This window comes from Argentina anserina, chromosome 3 (assembly GCF_933775445.1).
Source record: "Argentina anserina chromosome 3, drPotAnse1.1, whole genome shotgun sequence".
NCBI classification, from domain to species: domain Eukaryota; kingdom Viridiplantae; phylum Streptophyta; class Magnoliopsida; order Rosales; family Rosaceae; genus Argentina; species Argentina anserina.
The window spans coordinates 28,449,103-28,467,247 of NC_065874.1; the positions used below are offsets into that span (position 1 = coordinate 28,449,103).

General features: G+C 38.0%; 3 protein-coding genes and 2 non-coding genes across 5 annotated transcripts; 2 read left to right on the forward strand and 3 right to left on the reverse strand.

Annotated features, from left to right (window-relative positions):
• The first annotated feature begins 1,322 nt into the window (after positions 1-1,322).
• Positions 1,323-1,982, forward strand: LOC126786040 (histone H3.2). Its single transcript, XM_050511740.1, has one exon. The coding sequence runs from the start codon at positions 1,418-1,420 to the stop codon at positions 1,826-1,828; it is 411 nt and encodes a 136-aa protein (XP_050367697.1). The 5' UTR covers positions 1,323-1,417; the 3' UTR covers positions 1,829-1,982.
• A 2,907-nt stretch (positions 1,983-4,889) lies between these two features.
• Positions 4,890-5,540, forward strand: LOC126786033 (histone H2B-like). The gene has a single exon (XM_050511734.1). The coding sequence runs from the start codon at positions 4,950-4,952 to the stop codon at positions 5,385-5,387; it is 438 nt and encodes a 145-aa protein (XP_050367691.1). The 5' UTR covers positions 4,890-4,949; the 3' UTR covers positions 5,388-5,540.
• A 606-nt stretch (positions 5,541-6,146) lies between these two features.
• Positions 6,147-6,339, reverse strand: LOC126789653 (U2 spliceosomal RNA). The gene has a single exon (XR_007671569.1). It is a non-coding gene; the product is annotated as a U2 spliceosomal RNA (small nuclear RNA).
• A 2,233-nt stretch (positions 6,340-8,572) lies between these two features.
• Positions 8,573-8,689, reverse strand: LOC126789674 (U5 spliceosomal RNA). Its single transcript, XR_007671589.1, has one exon. It is a non-coding gene; the product is annotated as a U5 spliceosomal RNA (small nuclear RNA).
• A 3,505-nt stretch (positions 8,690-12,194) lies between these two features.
• On the reverse strand, positions 12,195-16,121 carry LOC126787414 (TMV resistance protein N-like). The gene is made up of 7 exons (XM_050513307.1): positions 15,604-16,121; positions 14,375-15,479; positions 13,981-14,262; positions 13,321-13,896; positions 12,835-13,284; positions 12,308-12,678; positions 12,195-12,231 (listed from the first exon to the last, which is right to left on the reverse strand). The coding sequence occupies exons 1-7, from the start codon at positions 16,116-16,118 to the stop codon at positions 12,195-12,197; spliced, it is 3,336 nt and encodes a 1,111-aa protein (XP_050369264.1). The 5' UTR covers positions 16,119-16,121.
• Positions 16,122-18,145: the final 2,024 nt, after the last annotated feature.

The following is an 18,145-nucleotide window of genomic DNA, read 5'->3' on the forward strand; positions in this document are numbered from 1 at the left end:
CTTAATATTACACCATACACTCTAAAACTAGGAACTTATGGTAACACATCATCATCTTGTGTGGATTGATTGGTTGGGAGTGAAGGTCTGAAGTAGTCAAGGAATAAGTGATGTATATATGGTTTTCTTGTTAAACTTTAAATGCTACTTATGTTTCATTTGCTTATTTAATGACTGGTTTTTAACTTAAATACTTAACAATGATTATAGATTTATGGTTTGTAACTTAATTTCTAAATTGCTCTGTTGGACACTTGAACTGCTAGTTATGTTGAATTGTTACTTTGTTATGAACCTAATGTATTATGGTATTCATGTATTGTTATGATTATGTTGGAATGTTGAATTGTTAACTAAGTATGGTAACATATACAAGGCTAAACTTCAAAAAATATACATGTTATACAACATTTGGCCATAAGTTTACGAAAGTCCATTTGTTAACTGAAACCGAACCGACCGGATTTTTTTTTTCAGTTTCACCGAATATTTTAGTCAAGGCTTTTGGAAAACAGTTATGGATTGAAAAAATAGAAAACCATTTAAATTGGTTTCGACTTCGGTTTGGACCTAAAACCGACCCGAACCGACATATGCCTAGCCCTACGTAAACTACTCAAAAGAGTAGTCATATTCTCAAAGTATGTATCTAACATCTGAAATTCCAATTGGTTTGCATTGTTTTGTAAGCTAGTTATAGTCTCAGTTCTGTTTTTTTTAATGATGGGTTAGAACGGCAAGTGAACTACTCAATGAAGAAATCGGTGTGTGGGCATCATTCATATATGGTTGGTACTAGATTACTTAATATCAATAGTTTAGGGATTTCAATCTTTGAACCCATTTGAAGATGAAGGAAATAAACAAAGTTCCATCAAACACATTTGTTTACAAATGATCTCAATAAGTTTTGCGTAATGTATTGTATTAATGAGACATGTAACAACTCAAGATATTATGTTACATATTGTATTACTCGATGATAATTTTTAATTTCATAATTGAAACATGTTTGAGTTTTGTTTCCCGGATTGGTCAAAATTGGACTACCCTGTATTGGAAGGAAAGTGTATCTCCCGGGTCCGTCTAAAATGAAGAGGGAAAACTCCAAGGAAAACACTTTAAAACTTATTGTGGAGAAGTGAATTCCATTGGCCAGAACAAAGAGCACGCGGATCGCTATCCTCACCACCTCTTCTTCAATATCAGCCGTGCACTGGAGTCCTCATCAACGGCTCATATCTGTCCTCACCCTCCTAAACCCCACACTAAAATTCCAAGCTCTCCCACTCCCCACTATATATCCCCACAAATCCCACCCCGAATTTCCACCATCGCCCATTCAACCTTCCCTGCTTTTCAAATCTCAATCTCACCCAAAACCCTTCAACCCATTTCGTTCTTCTCCCAAATCTCAATGGCCCGTACCAAGCAAACCGCCCGGAAATCCACCGGAGGAAAAGCCCCACGTAAGCAGCTGGCCACCAAGGCCGCCAGGAAGTCTGCTCCGGCGACCGGAGGAGTGAAGAAGCCCCACCGCTTTAGGCCCGGAACTGTTGCCCTGAGGGAGATCAGGAAGTACCAGAAGAGTACAGAGCTTCTGATCCGCAAGCTTCCGTTCCAGAGGCTAGTGAGGGAGATTGCTCAAGATTTCAAGACTGATCTTAGGTTCCAGAGCAGCGCCGTGGCGGCGCTTCAGGAGGCGGCGGAGGCTTACTTGGTGGGTCTGTTTGAGGACACCAATCTGTGCGCGATTCATGCTAAGAGAGTGACCATTATGCCCAAGGATATTCAGCTTGCTAGGAGGATTAGGGGCGAGAGGGCTTAGGAGAGATCTGGCGGCAATTTGGGAAATATTTAATGTTTAAGATGTAGATTTTGGGTTCAATTCTATGGTTTTGGTATCCCCAGATCTGGAATTGGGTTGTTTTATTATCTATGATTTGTTAATGAAATCTAATGGGTAGTTGGATTTATGTTCATATCGTTGGTTGTTGATATTTCTTAGTTTCGTTTGTTTTTATGCCATGGGTTGCAGATTAAGTGAAAAACACAAGTTATGAACATGAAATTGAAAGTTTGGGACCAACAATAGGAGGGTTTTTCAGAGATTGTTGAGGAGTTGTAATGCTTATTTCAATCACTGTTTCTTTAGGCTCATCATTTGAGGCACTCTTAATGAATTGGGATGAGTCTGAGAATAATGAAATCAACATATAAACCTGTTTCTTTCGTTATGTTTATTTAAGCAGACATGGCTAGAGTTTTACACGGTTGCTTATTCTTGTGGTTTTGTTTAAAACGGTCTCAAGTACCATATGAAATGTAAGCTATGAACATTAGATTGAAAACTTTGGATTTCTATTGAGAGAAGCTAATACATGATACAGTAATTACAATCGCTTTTCTTTTTCCTTAATTTTCTTAGGCCCTCTTCAATAAAGATGCAGGGCATGAGGACATAGAAATCTTTTATCTAAGGAGAAGACATCTCTAGAGTTTTACACAAAGTTCGTTTTCTTGTCCTTTGGCAACCTAATTTACTTTTGTGTGAATTTCTTTTGATATGAAACCCAATTTTTGGTTTGAGGGTTAGTCATCTACCACGGTTAAGAGACGTGTTTAATGCGACTCCATTTTAAATTAAATAATATATATTATCATGGTCACTTTAATTCTTTCATCATAGATATAGATATAATGCACATTCAAATTCAACTATATGTTTTACCCATCAAGTGAAAAGAATTATATATCATAGTTATCTGCTATCAACTGGTTCTTTGCTTTGCTTATTTTCATTGGTGAGCACTCACTGAATTACAATGTCATATATTTTTTTGCTACCGACAAAATTTGACTCATGTTGTTATTATTTTGTTTTCCTTTTTTTTGCTTATTGTCATATATTTTTTTACAAAGATATATTCTGTCATATATTGGCTTTTAAGGGAAATCAGTGGGAGTGTTGTTAGTTATTTGTATCCTATTGTGGAGTTTTGATCTTCAGTATTATGCAGTTGAATGACTACTACCTGAATCACTAATCTTTTATTTTTTACTCTTTTTTTAGGTCCTTATTGGTGGTTAGTTTCTGTATGCAAGGTTTGTGATTATGTTAATAAAGTTGTGTTTTCTTCTTCTTTTGTCATATGTAAATTTAGGAAAAAAAATGTGGGTGTGCAGTAAAGTTCAGTTTAATTGAGTTAACAATTATATATGAGACGATGTAATCATACTATTGTTTTTCTGATATGCATATCATCTGTTTTTTTGGCATATATCAACAGAGGCAGATGAGTTTGTCCTCGTGTTATTTGATTCCAATAGCTATCTATTATTATTTTCTTTGATCATAGAACACAATTACTGCTCAGTTCAGTGAAACCGTACAGAGATTTCCATATCTTTAAACTGATGCACATTGGCTTATTATAACTTTAAAGTCAGCGAGGCAATAATATGAATTTGGTTGTTTCATGCGCACATTTGTATTTTGGCATTTGGAGCTGCAATAAAAGTTTTCCAGACTCAAATCAAAATGAGCAATAAACCATGAAAAGTGAATTTGAGGATGTTGAGATGAAGTAAATATTAATGCAAAATATTGTAATGGCGTTTTCTTGGTTGTATATTTACACTTGATAATAGCTTGGTTTGGTTGGGTGCACTGAGTAGTGGATTCAAAGCATTTTCTACTTCTATATATGTGGGTTAGTCATGTTTGACATTTCTAATTTTGCAAATATAGGCGATAGTATCAAAAACAAAATGATTGGAGGGGTAGAGCTTGGTTGCTTCTGAAATTTTCTGATCGGTGTTCTCTTCATCCTCTATGTTACATATTTGTCACTTTTTTTAGTTCTGCATTTAATTTTGTGCTTAAATAGTTGTGTGGCTATATGGGGGCAGTCACATTTGTAAAATACTTATGAATTATCATTCCTAATTCTTAAACCATACCAGTTCATTTTAACATGATATAGAAGGATTTTACCTAATGTAGAGTTTGCAATTTAGCCCCTACGCAAGGTGGGGGGAGCCAAATGTAATAAAGAAAAATCAAGCAATGGTGAAATGTATTTGTATAAATGTATGGTATTTGTACTCTATTTTGTAGTATGTAAAATAATGGGACCACATTTCTATTTGGGAACACTTAAATTAATTGTTGCATTTAGCAATAAGAACACTAGCAAAAGGCACATTTTAACACAAATGTCCCTATAGCTCAAATGACACAAATATATGTCTCTATAGGTAGCAAAATGGACATTTGTTGTAGCAAATGAGACATTTAACAAATGTCTCCTTATGCCATATTTTTTGTAGTGTTACTGGTTTATTGACTATGAGTTATGAACATCTTGATCGCAATTTTTTAAAACTTACTATTGATATTCAATAATTTCGTTCTCATATGATATATGTATCCCAGTTGTTGCAGGCAAAGATATAAATTTTTGTTTGTTAGTATGTACAAAATGCAAATAATCGTTGAAACTCAATGAACTCCGGCTTGCTCAGAGTTAAGTCAGTTAACTAACCGAGGTAAAGTTAAGCTTCCCCAAAATTGAATAATTCAAATTTTGAATTCCGTGCAATTGGAGGGTGGGGTGGATCCGTGGATCCCGCTTTTTCCTAATGTGTAAAAGTTGAAATTCCCGCTCTTTTCCCAGCTCATCGATCCGCACCTTTTCTTAATAACTAATCCGAGAACACCACGTGGTTCTCAGTAAACAGTTCCCAATTCCATCTTACTTGATTACATCTGACGGACCATATTCACCACGTCACCGATCCGCGCCTTCTCTTCTCTTCCAATAGAAACACAGACCAGCCTCCTATATAAACACAAGACCTAACCACCAATTTCAGCACCACAAAAATCTCAAATCGTCGATCTCAAAACTCCTGAAAACTTCAATCTCATTTGAGAAATATTCCAAATGGCTCCCAAAGCAGAGAAGAAGCCCGCCGAGAAGAAGCCGGCCGAGAAGGCCCCAGCAGAGAAAGCCCCGGCGGAGAAGAAGCCCAAGGCCGGCAAGAAGCTCCCCAAGGAGGCCGGAGCCGCCGCCGGAGACAAGAAGAAGAAGAGGAACAAGAAGAGCGTGGAGACCTACAAGATCTACATCTTCAAGGTCCTCAAGCAGGTCCACCCAGACATTGGGATCTCCAGCAAGGCCATGGGCATCATGAACAGCTTCATCAACGACATCTTTGAGAAGCTTGCTCAGGAGTCGTCCAAGCTCGCAAGGTACAACAAGAAGCCAACGATTACTTCTCGGGAGATCCAGACCGCTGTGAGGCTTGTGCTTCCTGGTGAGTTGGCCAAGCACGCTGTTTCGGAGGGAACCAAGGCTGTAACCAAGTTCACTAGCTCTTGAAGGGTTTGACTGTGGATGGGCTCTTGGGGTTTTGTCTTACTATGGATCTAGGGGTTTGGGAAGTAAGGGTTAGTGGGTTTTGGTATTAGTATTTGTTCAGTTTCTGAATTTGATGCTTTGGATGGTTGTAAATTAAGTACTGATTTTGTTCAGGTTCTGTTGAAAATGAACATGAATGCTACACAAAATTTCGCCAAGTTGATTAAGTACTGATTTTGTTAAACAATAGTTCAAGTTTGCATATGCTGGTTTGCGTAAACCACTCGCTCAGATGCAAACTTGAACTATTGTTTAGGGTTTATGCTGGTGCGGTGCTTTTATACTGGTGTGGCAATGTCAAGGAGGCCTTGCGAGACTACGTATAGGAAGCTGTGAAGATCACAACAAACAAGATTCCAGACTAACTCGTTCTCATAATAAGGAAGCAGATGAAGGAAATATATGTGATTCTCAAATATGTACTCTTATTATTGAGGCTTTCTGTTACTGTTTACAGTAACATTTGAAAGGATTTTGTACTGTACTTTTGATTTTCTGACTAATCAGAAATCAGAACCTCCACCAAGATTAAAGCTATGAATCTGATAGCCATTCTTTAACTCCATCACGGTTGCATTTTTTTCATTCTTCTAGCAATTTCTCCTAAAACTTATCTCGGATCGGTGAGCTTCTTTAATCTCTCTATGGTTTTAGTGAAGAACTTAAGCCACAGTCTGCTTAAAGTCTCCGACTCACAACGCAAATATTGAACTTGAATTGGTAGGGTGCGCCAAACCTTCTAATAGTGCAACACAAGGATGACACGTGCAGTCCCAATAGCAAGCTATTGTGATGGACAGCCCGTTATAAAAATTAATTTAATATCGTGTGGATCATTGACCCACATATCAGATATTAAACTGATAAGAACAGATACTACACTTGATCTTAGCCAAAAGGCCGAGAAAGGTATGCATTTTCCAGAATCGTGCTTCTCTTTTTATACTCTCTTGGGCATACATACTGCTACACAGCTGATGTGGGACTTAAACTATTACAGTTGACTCCACTATTACAATCGACGCACATTAAGATTAATGTTCTACACCATCTTAGCCTCTTAAGCAATAGAGAATTTAGTGCACTCATATTCGATATCAATTGGAAAGAAGAAGATATATTTCTTTGTGTGTCTGTGACATTGAGAAGTGATCGAGAGGCCCACAGACACAAAGAGAAACAAGGCTGCTGCTCATGTTATAATTAAACGGTAACATAGATACATAACACTCTTTCCTTAGTTTTGATGCAATGCATCATACAATCTTTGAATTTAGGAACAGATAGTTCATGGATTTTTTTCCATCTTGTCTGTCTGCAAATACCAATTGTTCCCAAGTGTGTAACTGTGGACATTTTATATAAAATTCATTGGTAAGAATGTCTTTAAGGACATGATATACAGTACTCATGAGGGCAGAGTTCGTTGTCCTTTAGAGATAGTAGTGGAACTGAAGCTGTATAAATTTAGCTTCAGTTTACAAGAGCACAATAATAGTTGATCAATATGCTTAATTAAGTTTAGTTTACTAGTAAGAGTTTTCAATGCAAATTGCAGCGAGAATACACAATTAAGAGCAAGCAACTAATTTAACATTTAAAATCAGTGTATCAAATGCAGTAGTGAATCCATATATATATAGACTTACTTGAATAACCTTCAGCCAACGAGTTGACATCCAGATTATGAGGAAACAAACCAGCACCAATTCCTTGGTTTTCACATCACGTCGACATGTTCATGCATACTACTTTCCCAGATATATATTCACAGTTACCACTCATCTAGGTGGACAACGGCTCAGACACAATAGAATAGCAAGAAGTAGCAATTTCAGTCATTCCACACAAGCGCAAGGGAATAGCGATTTCATGCTCAAGAATTATTAGGTAAGATTTAACCACTTGGCAGTTTCATGCAAACGCTGTGGAATAGAAATTTCATGCAAATATTGAAGTGTATGCTATCAGGTGTTTGACTTAATTAATATAGCTCCTCAACCTTAGAGTATAACTCCCTTAAAGTGTTTGCCATTTTCTGTATGATCCCTTCAGCTCGAAAGCTCGCAGCAAAACTCTTCTTTTAAGACTCATTGGAGATGGCATGCGTAGCTTACGCTTGTAGCCTCAGTGGGGGAAGGATGAATATCAATCCAATGTTGGTAGGCTCAAAATATCAGTTTTACTGCAGTAATCAGGCAAATCAGAAAGTCGCCATAAGTAGCTGCTTGCTACTTTCTCTTGCATGTGAAGTTAAGTTCAATTTGTAAATTTAAGCCATCCACATTTGAGGATGATCGACCCACGAGACAAGGCCTTTCCATATCTAAACTTGATATCCTTGGAAGCACAGAACTGCATATTATCATCTAAACAAATTATCTATAAATAGAATAAGAACATTTCAGATCAAGTCTCGCAGATATGGTGTCATATATAATAGCATGAGTAAATCCAAGGTAAAATAAATGTTGTTTCTTGCTTTTCCAATAAAAAGATTAAAAAATGAGCTGCGGAGTATTCCAAAAGTGAAAACCCTGAAGCTGATTAATGTCAACTTGTGGACATTACGATAACATAAACTTTTAAAACCAGATTGAAATGTTCATCACTCTTGCAAACTGACCAAAAAAGCAGTAAAGTCTAAAGCGTAAGCTTTCAACGCCTTGAGAGCAAGCTTGAGGTTTTTTGCGCGCTTCATAAAACATTGATAGCAGCATGCCATCTTTAATGGCCGGCCTTATAAGGTCAAAACCAGTAACAAAGGTCATTTGCCCAATTTTGAAGCACATGATATCTGGAAAGTAAATGCTGACCATATTGTACCTCAGAGAACTGAATAGTCATAAATTCTATGCACTATTGATTGATATTAATTGAAATCTTATAGAAGGTGGAAGTTTTTACTCATATAATTGTGAAAGAAATACAAAGAGGATGTTACTTGAGTTATAAATATATTCTCAAGTTGATCTATACAACCCCAAGTGCGAAGATATTCCTAGTCTGTGCTCCCAAAGCTCCCCTCTCTTTGTGAGTTGTATAGGACTCCCAACTTCGTATTTACACTTCATATACATATATAATGTGTTAAAAGTAATGCAAAACTGCGGAACCGTGACAAAAAATTAGACTCAACTTTGAGGGGCACCCACAGAGGTGCACCCTTCCAAAAATAGGCGTATGCCAGTTAAAGCGCCGCGCACACGGTATTCTTTAGTAAAAGGCGAAAGAATAGTTCGCTATGTGCTCAACGCATGGCTCCGTGGGTTTTCACAGGGCAAGATGCTCCAAATTATACCACTCGCACTTGACTGTTTTTCCCTCTTTCTCCAGTGTGGGATATATGCCTCAAACTATTGATCCTGCTCTCAGTTCTCCACCTACACTCACCCTTTTCAGGGAGGTAAGAGATGCTGTTGAATGTTGATATCGTAATTACAATAAACAAGTCAATTGCTTCTACGTGTAATTATGTAGGCTTAGTTGTTACATAGAAACACACGCATATACGAAATTATTATCATATTTGATCCAAGGTCAACTGATGTGTTGGTGTATCTGTATACAATGGGAGATAGCTCCAAGTACGTACAAGGCTACTTTGCCTTGACTTCTGGACGTATCTTTTATTTTACATAGATACTGATCGATATCTGAACACGAGAATCATTCGAGAGTTTCTCAGTGAGTCAGTGATGGTCATGGTCATCAAAGACCATAGTTTAGTATCTTTGAAGAAGAACAAACCGTCGGAATTTTTGGTAAATCGAAAACATCACTATTATGCCATAAGGGAGGACCTATTACAAATATGCGAACGCCGAAAGCCGTTTGCATATATGAAATCACCTAATTTTTGTTACTTATCATGCGGGGTCGCACTGAAGAAATCTATTTGGCAAAGCCCCGGTCAATGAGGTTTTATTATGTAAAAACGCCTCTTTTTTGGTTGACCGTAGGTACGAACGGTCAAACCATGTCCAAAATGGACGAAATTTTTACGTGGTTCCTAAATATATATACCAATCACATCTGCTGGTGTCGATCGACCATATTTCAAATTAGAGTCGACGATCACCTAAGTGTCAACTAATGTATCATAACCTTTATATTAGGTTTAAAATAAAACTATCGCATTATGAAGCGACTATATGAAGGAAAATTCTAGGGATCGATCGATACCAGCTGATGTGATCGTTATATATATTTAGTGACCCTATAAAAATTTCATCCAATTCGGACCTCATTTAACCGTCGGAATTTTTGGTAAATCGAAAACATCACTATTATGCCATAAGGGAGGACCTATTACAAATATGCGAACGCCGAAAGCCATTTGCATATCTGAAATCACCTAATTTTTGTTACTTATCATGCGCGGTCGCACTAAAGAAATATATTTGGCAAAGCCCCGGTCAATGGGGTTTCAATATGTGAAAACGCCTCTTGTTTAGTTAACCGTAGGTACGAACGGTCAAACCATGTCCAAAATGGACGAAATTTTTACGGGGTCCCTAAATATATATACCAATCACATCTGCTGGTGTCGATCGATCATATTTCGAATTAGAGTTGGCGATTTCCTAAGTGTCAACTAATGTATCATAACATTTATATTAGGTTTAAAATAAAACTATCACATTATGAAGGAATCAAGACGGCTAAATAATGCGCCTCTTATACATTAGGTCAATTAGGTTAGAAATTATGTGCGGCTGTGAGACCGACCACACTATTTTTTTATTAAAAAAATAATAATAATGTAAAATTATAAATATGACAAAATGATGTCCTTTTGTAACGTTGACCATTGACTTTGGGTTGTTCGGGTCGGTTCGGTTTTGAAGGGACTGAACCCAAAACCCAACCCAAATAGAATCGGTTCGGTTTGGTTTGATTCGGGTTTCGGTTTGTTCGGATTCGGTTTGAGTTCGGGTCCGGTTTTTTTCGGTTTTCGGGTCAGTTTGTCCACCCCTAAACCTAGCTATAAAGCCAAACCTCATGATAGCTGTACGCCACAGTTTTATCATTTTCATAATATGTTGCTACAAGAAAACACAGAATTCCAGAACTACAGAGAAATAATAAAAAGGTTATACATATTGCAGATTTGCAGAATAAATACATAGGATTGGTTCAATGGTATATGTCATACTTGTCTCATACATGATAACCAATGTAATGATACTTCATAGGCATTAGGTACACACATTTTGTAACAGAGAGAACAGAACAGAGTAATGAATCATATATATCGGAATTAAGGTGATGATCCTAGCCTTCCTACTTCCACACCCACCCAGGACACTGAAACTTGCATCAAGAACTTACTAAACTGGGAAATTGTAAGAATTGAGTGGATCAACAGAAGGAATGCGGAAGAAAAATGAAAACGGCCAGGGAAGAGCAATTTAAGACCAATCAAAGCAGCATCATGATCAGCCTCGGCTTCTCAACATCATCACAGTAGTATAATGGAGGCTGAGACAGCCCCGGCCAATGAGCTGCAGATATCGCTGTGGATGTGCTCCTCAGATGCTCAAAGAAAGAATAGCTGTAAGACCACATCGTTCCCAAGATTCAGAAGCACCCAGCTGGATAAAACTCGGAAGCAGAGAGGGGTGGTTCGGCTGCTTGGCCAATTTGCACTGAAGCAACGTGATGCTGTAAAAATCCAAAAAGTGTATGAATTCATTCGGCATGCATAGGAAAATAGTGTTGGCTGTTAGGTAAGAATAGAAAGCAGAAATCATAGTGATGCAATGATGCCTAATTCCTATAATATGTGTTAGAATGACTCAACCTTCTCCTCTAATCCAGCCTCTGCCTCAAATCAAATCATGATTGATTTCCCTTGATTGTTATGATTATGTTGTAATTGCATATCAGTAGGGATAGCAATGCAATTGTAGATGATTGCTCCTTTAATTACTCTCTTGTAACGGCAGTAATATACTGCTATATATTTGTACATGTCTATTGAGAATGTATTGGAAATCACTTTCTACAATAAGATTCAACTTGTAATCGACAAATGTTTTTCCATATAAATCGAGTTGTGATCCTGGACAAAGGCCTACTATTTTGGTTGTAGCATGATACTATCTTGAATGTAACAGTAAGGCATCTGAACTATTGAATGATAAGACAACTCCAAGACATGTTTATTTGTTGATGCAATTTCGTATGCAATTTCTCTCTTTACCAGACAATGTTTTTGGTAGATTGTTCATAAATTAAGAACCGATTTGAATGTAACCTTTTCATATATTGATATACATAGCAAATTAGCAATGCTGCAACACTAGTGGTTTAAATATAAAACATGATAGGTGAAGGTTTTCCTAGAGTATACAAGAGTCTAAATGAGAACAAAATTGTTGCGTTTAACTAACCGAGTCAGTAAAAGTGAGCAAGTACTTGACAATTGACATGGTAGTGTTAACACATTTCACACGAGCTTGTTCATTTTAGATATTTGAGCCACATATAAAGGCAACCGGAAATTTAGGGTATCACTAAGACAACTCTTTTATGTATAAGAGAAAAAAATAATTAGGTGGATTGGGTCAGCCTGTATCACAGTCGTCCTATAAATCAATCACAAAAACATACCTCCACGGAGAAGGATTGGTATTCATGCCTTGAGTCGTTTGAAGAATGATTTTTTGTTAGAGCTACCACTTGCATCTTCCTCTGCCTCCTCCGAGAGGCAATATTCACGACTCCGCTTCATGATCTGTGCTGGTGGATTGAGCAAGTTTTTCAAATCTTGCTCATACAATAATCGGGCTCCACACCTCTGCACACAATTCGAGCATGGAATACGAACAAACATGCTATTATTCCAGTCATCAAAATATGTTTTGAATGAGAACCTAATAGAGTAGCTTGTGGTATCCTGGACTTGAGCACGAGGCATAAAAGACACCCAAAGATGGTCTCCCATCATCATATTGTGAACTTTCCCAGACATAAGCAGCTGGTGTTCTGAATCAATATTGTGTCTATCACCAAGACCAGGCAATGAACATTCAATTAATGAATCATTATGCACAAGTTTGTCAGCATCTTTACGAACGGGAAATACAACACAAAAGACAATGCCAATCCACTGAGATCGACATGCTTCCCCGTCCGGAGGCAGCTTCACAGTCAATGAGTCTCCCTCGCTTTGAATATCAAACCATTCTGAAATTTTACTTCCAGGACTCACGATTTTGAAATATTCCCCGGAATTTATGAATTGCTATATCAAAGGAACAAATATGCATCGTATCAAAAATGGAACAAAAATGCATGCATGTTCAAAACAGAATTAACATGAGAGAGAGAGAGAGAGAGAGAGAGAGAGAGAGAGAGAGAGAGAGAGAGAGAGAGAGAGAATAGGAGTGATGGAGCATACCTGTGCGACTACCTGAGCAGGAGGCAATCTCCTTAGCATTGAAAGTATTCCCGTATTCAAGCCTTCCTTGTCAATCAATCCATGGCAATTCACAGTTGTCAGAGAAAACTCAAAGTACTCCAAATTGTTGGTGCATGTGGAACCCTCTGACAACCTTTCTAAAGAAGAACAATTGTCTGCGTCTACGTGTAATATTTCATTCGGTGGAAGAATAGGCAACTCTTGAAGCCTTTGGCACCCCGTCAATCTAATGAACTGAAGCTTAGAAAGGCATTTAATGCTTGCAGGAAGAGTAACAAAATTATTTCCACCAAGACACAACTGTACTAGATTCGGCAAGCAGTAGCCAATATCATCCGGGATAACTCCTTGACAGAGATTACAATCACTCAAATTTAAGTTGCACAAAAACGGTAAAGCCCTTGGAGATGGCAACGCCGAGCACAAAGGCTCGGGCGTTGTGCTAAAGCCCGTGCCAAGCTTTACTTGGGAAGTGCTTCTTCTGAATAAGTCCCTGAAGCCCATGCGGAGCTTCTTGCTCATAGACCGCTTCAAACACTCTGTCTCCCCCGTATTTTGTACCAGTGTCTTCAGTTTTGGGCATCCAAACATAATGAGTTCTTCAAGAGCCTTCAATTTAAACAACGCCGTACCCGGGAGACTCTTGAGACTTTTGCCATTACCTACATTCAAAGATGTAAGGCCAACCAGATGTTCAATCGATGCAGGTAGTTCCTCAGCAGCAGTCCCACCTATCCAAAGTCGTGACAAATTTTTCATCCCTTCTCCGAATTCTAGGATCTTTACCTTTGAGCAGTCTTCTAGGCTGAGCATCTCGAGAGAATCCATTTCAATCTTACTCGGGAATCTCTTAACATTTATGCAGTGATAAAGTGTCAATCTCTTAAGCTTTTTGTTGACTGCAATGGATGGATGGACCTCAACTAAACCCTCACAATAGTCAAGATACAACTCCTCAAGATTCGGTATACCTGTGAAATCAGGGGTCTTCTCCAAGTTTTTGGAGTCACTAAGATCCATGTGTTTCAAATTAGGCAAGTCCTGTACGATACATTAAACAAATTTATCACTTTTAGAAAACCTAAAATTCTATTTTGAAGTAGGAAACATGATCAACATTGTTACCTGTCTTCCATCCCAAAGCCGAACAAGTTTGCTATTTTGCATCTTAAGTTCAACAAGTAAATTTGGTCGGAAACTTGCTGGAAGAGTTTTGGAAGGGTACCAATTCCATCTGAGTATTATCAAGGAATCTGGGAGGAATTTGGGGCCTGAACTAATTATTAGATTATCAAATTCAAGAAACATTAGTTTGCACATCTTAGAGAGGCAATTCCAATTCCAGCTTGAATCTTCCACTTCTAATTTTGGTAACCTCAAGCGGATGCCTCTGATTGCTTCTGTTCCCTGATAATAATTCAGAATTAAAAAAAAAGTTAATTTTGCTCAGGTCCAATATGAATCATGCTAAAGTAAAATGTGTATTTTATTTTTGTCGTTAAACTTGGATTGTCCATACCGTATTCCTCGTAAATACATGAAAGATGTCATCACGATCACACAAACGGCTGCGAAGACCAGGCTCGTCATGAGGTTCTCGGGTCTTTTGACGTTCAATATCCTCTGCCATTTCTTGAATCAGATCATGCATCCCAATAACGTTGTTGTACTCAGTCAAGAGTGATTTCTCGATGAGAACATTTACCACAATAAGAAAATCAGCCTCGTACCAATATCGTAGCAGTTCAATGATTCGTCCCTTCTCCATCCACTTGAAGAAGAATGCAATGTCCATAAAAATCCTCTGTTGCCAATCATTCAGCGCATTATAACTTACTTTGAGGGAATCAAAAATCGTCGGATTGGGGATTCTCTTTAGTGAATCCAATGTACTCTTCCATTCATCTAGATTTCTCAGATACAAAGAACTTCCTAGAGCTATCAGAGCTAATGGAAGCCCTTTGGCATAATATACAAAAGACCTGGAAAGCTCTAAAAACCCCTCCTCTGGCTGATCTTTCTCGAAGGCTTTGTGACTAAAGAGCTCAAGAGCTTCACTAGCATTTAACCCCTGAAGCTCAAATGATAAATCTATATGATGCTCGGTCAGGAGACGTTTATCTCTAGTTGTAACAATGATCCTGCTCCCCTCACCAAACCAAAATGTATGTCCCGCCAAGTATTTTAGGAGCTCAGAGCTATCAACATCATCAACAACAAGAAGAACCTTTTTATTAGACATGCATTTTCTAATGAAAGCGGTTCCTTTGTACTCATCCCAAACTTGTGAAACATTTCCCTTCATGACTGGAAAGAGAACCTGTTTTTGAAGCGTGACTAGTTGACCATGAGACTTCCTGACATCAACAAGAAACTCAGCCACTTCAAATTGATGGGAAATTCTCTCGAACACTAGCTTAGCAAGGGTAGTTTTACCCACTCCGCCCATACCCCATATTCCTATAAATCGAACTTGTTTTTCCTCAAGAGCTAAAAGTGAACCCAGTTGCCCGAATCTAAAGTCAATTCCGACTAACTTTTCACCGGAATCCGACGAGGTGATTGTTGGACTAACTTTCTCCCACACACGTCTCACAATGACTTCTATAAGCTCACTTTCAGATCTAATAAATAAATAAAAGTCAATCATCAAGCTAATAATATATATTGATATAGCAGAACATTGTTTATGCCAAGTCAAAACAAAAAAGACAACGTACAAATAAGGGGTGAAGTTGAAGTGCTTACTTATAATTCTTTGCGTCCCATCCAGAGAGATTGGCCACTTTTCTTAAAGCTTCTCTCCACCTCACCACCTTCTCTGGGTTGCCACTGAACTTCTCTTCATGCTTATCGAAGGCTTCAGCAAAGCTCTTCCTTTGATGTCGGACGTCGGATGGATCCACATTGTAGAAGACCGGCAGAATTCTCTCATCTCCGGCTTCCATGGAGTCGATGATTGTGGCAAGTTCATCCAAGCACCAAGTGGAAGAAGCATAGTTGGGTGAGAGAACAACGATTGCGAGATGTGAATTTCGGATAGCGGTCAAGAGCTTGGGAGAGATCTCAGCTCCGATTTGAAGCTCTTGGTCGTCTATGAAAGTCTTGAGCACCTGGCCGAACCCCAATTGGTTGTATAAGTGGGAGGTGAAACCCCGGCGGGTGTCCTCACCCCTGAAACTCAAGAAAACATCGAATTTCCAACGGGGAGGTGGATCAGGCCAAGCAAGAGATGGGGAGGCTCTTTGGGGGCTCAAAGCCATTGGAAGCCAATGTGAGAACTAGTTTGTTGGTTGCAGAAGAAATCACTGTGAAGGTGAAAAGCAAATAATGGAAGAGGGAGAGAGTGAGCCGCGCAGTACTGAAAGTATACGCGTTGCTTTTAAGCTTCTTTTTTTTTAACGGAGCAAAAAAAATTGCGTACAAATTAGTACGTACGCGTGTGTTTAAACTCTAATTTATTTACATATTTTGAGAATATAAATACATGATTTTAACCGTTCAAAAATGTAGTTTATTACTAAAAATCATTTCTGTAAAAGATCAACATAAATAAAAATCGTCTTTTATAGTCAATTGTATCAAACAAATTAACGATTGATCATGAGACTACTAACTTTTACCATAACCGTTCATTTATTTGATGCAATCGACAAAGAAAACGATTTTTTTATGTTGATCTTTTACAGAAATGATCTTTAGTAATAAACTAAACTTTTGAACGGTTAAAATTATGTATTTATATTCCCAAAGTGTGCAAATAAATGAGAGTTTGGACGCACGCGTACATACTAGTTTGTACGCAAGTTTTTCCCTTTAATAAGGTAAATTGCCCCTAATTTATTGAAATCAAACTAACAAAGGAGGGGGACAAAATAACCTGACCTCCTATGTCTGATAAACTCTAACAAAGAGGATAAACAAAAGCTCAATCTGGCATGTGTACACCCACCCATATAAAACCATATATATATATAAAAACTCTTAGCAAATAGCAAACCCTTAGCCAAGAAACCCTTAATTAAAGTACGAGATGAAGCTGGTAGCATTGACAGACAGTTGTGAGATACCAAGAATAGAGAAAATAGACATATCGTGATGCTTCTTAAGTTCTTGTAAGGATGAAAAGAATGCAGAGCATACTCTCTGAACAATTCCAAAAGATGACGTTGGGCTTCCAACACATTAAAAATCTTACATTCGAAACGCACCAGATTCTTAGTAATCCAAAAAAACCAAATTAGATTACAGGAGACTAGAAACCAAAGTCGACGTTTAGGTTTTGGGAACGCTGAAACACCAACACCATTAAACACTTCATCAAGAGTGCCCCAATGCGAGAATGAATGAGAAAATAGAAGGCAAACCTATTTCCATAAAGCCACAATTTCAGAACAATGCAAAAGAAGATGTGTACCCGATTCCGCATGACTTCCACAAAAGGAGCAACGAGATAGAAATCAAAAACCTCGCCGTTATAAAACATCATAAGTTAGTAAACATCCATGAAGAGCCTTCCAAACAATAAGAGTTTTGCGGGGTTGAATTGCTTTACTCCATATCACTTTACCCCAGTCTTTATGCTCACCATGATTTGAGAAGAAAACAAAAGCTTCTTTTGCTGTCATAATTCTTGAGGAGGAGTGCGGCCATAAAAGAGAGTCAAACGTGTCTGCATTAGGCAGAGTAATGAGCTCAATTTTTTTCTACTGCTTGAGGAGATGAAGAAATAAAATTTGCTGGGAGAACCCAATGAGAATCAACAATAACATCATTCACCTTAGCATGAAGTGGAATAGAGCCACTTATTCCAACACTAGTAGCAAGAGGTTCACCCAACCAATTATCTTGTCAAAAATATATCCTCTTACCATCACCAACACTTCAATATAAAAAATTTAAAAACATTTGCCAAACCTTTTTGAGACCCAACCATACGGAAGATCTCTTGTAAGACTTTATAGGTTGGAAATCATCTTTCAAAAAACGAGTTCTAAGCAAAATAGAGGCAGAAGAAGAAGAAGAAGAAGAAGAAGAAGAAGAAGAAGAAGAAGAAGAGAGCGTCTCTCAACATCTCTTTATTAGAAGAGATTAGCCTCAAATAGATCACGTAACCCCAAGCCTCCTTCCTCTTTGGGTTTACAACAGTGACGCCAAGAAACAAGATCCAAGATTGAAGGTTATGAAGTAAACCAGCCGGACATTCATAAATCTGAAAACTATAAACCAAAATGCCTTGAATCACTAACTGAATAAGTTGTAGCCTACCCGTTTGCGACAACATAGAACA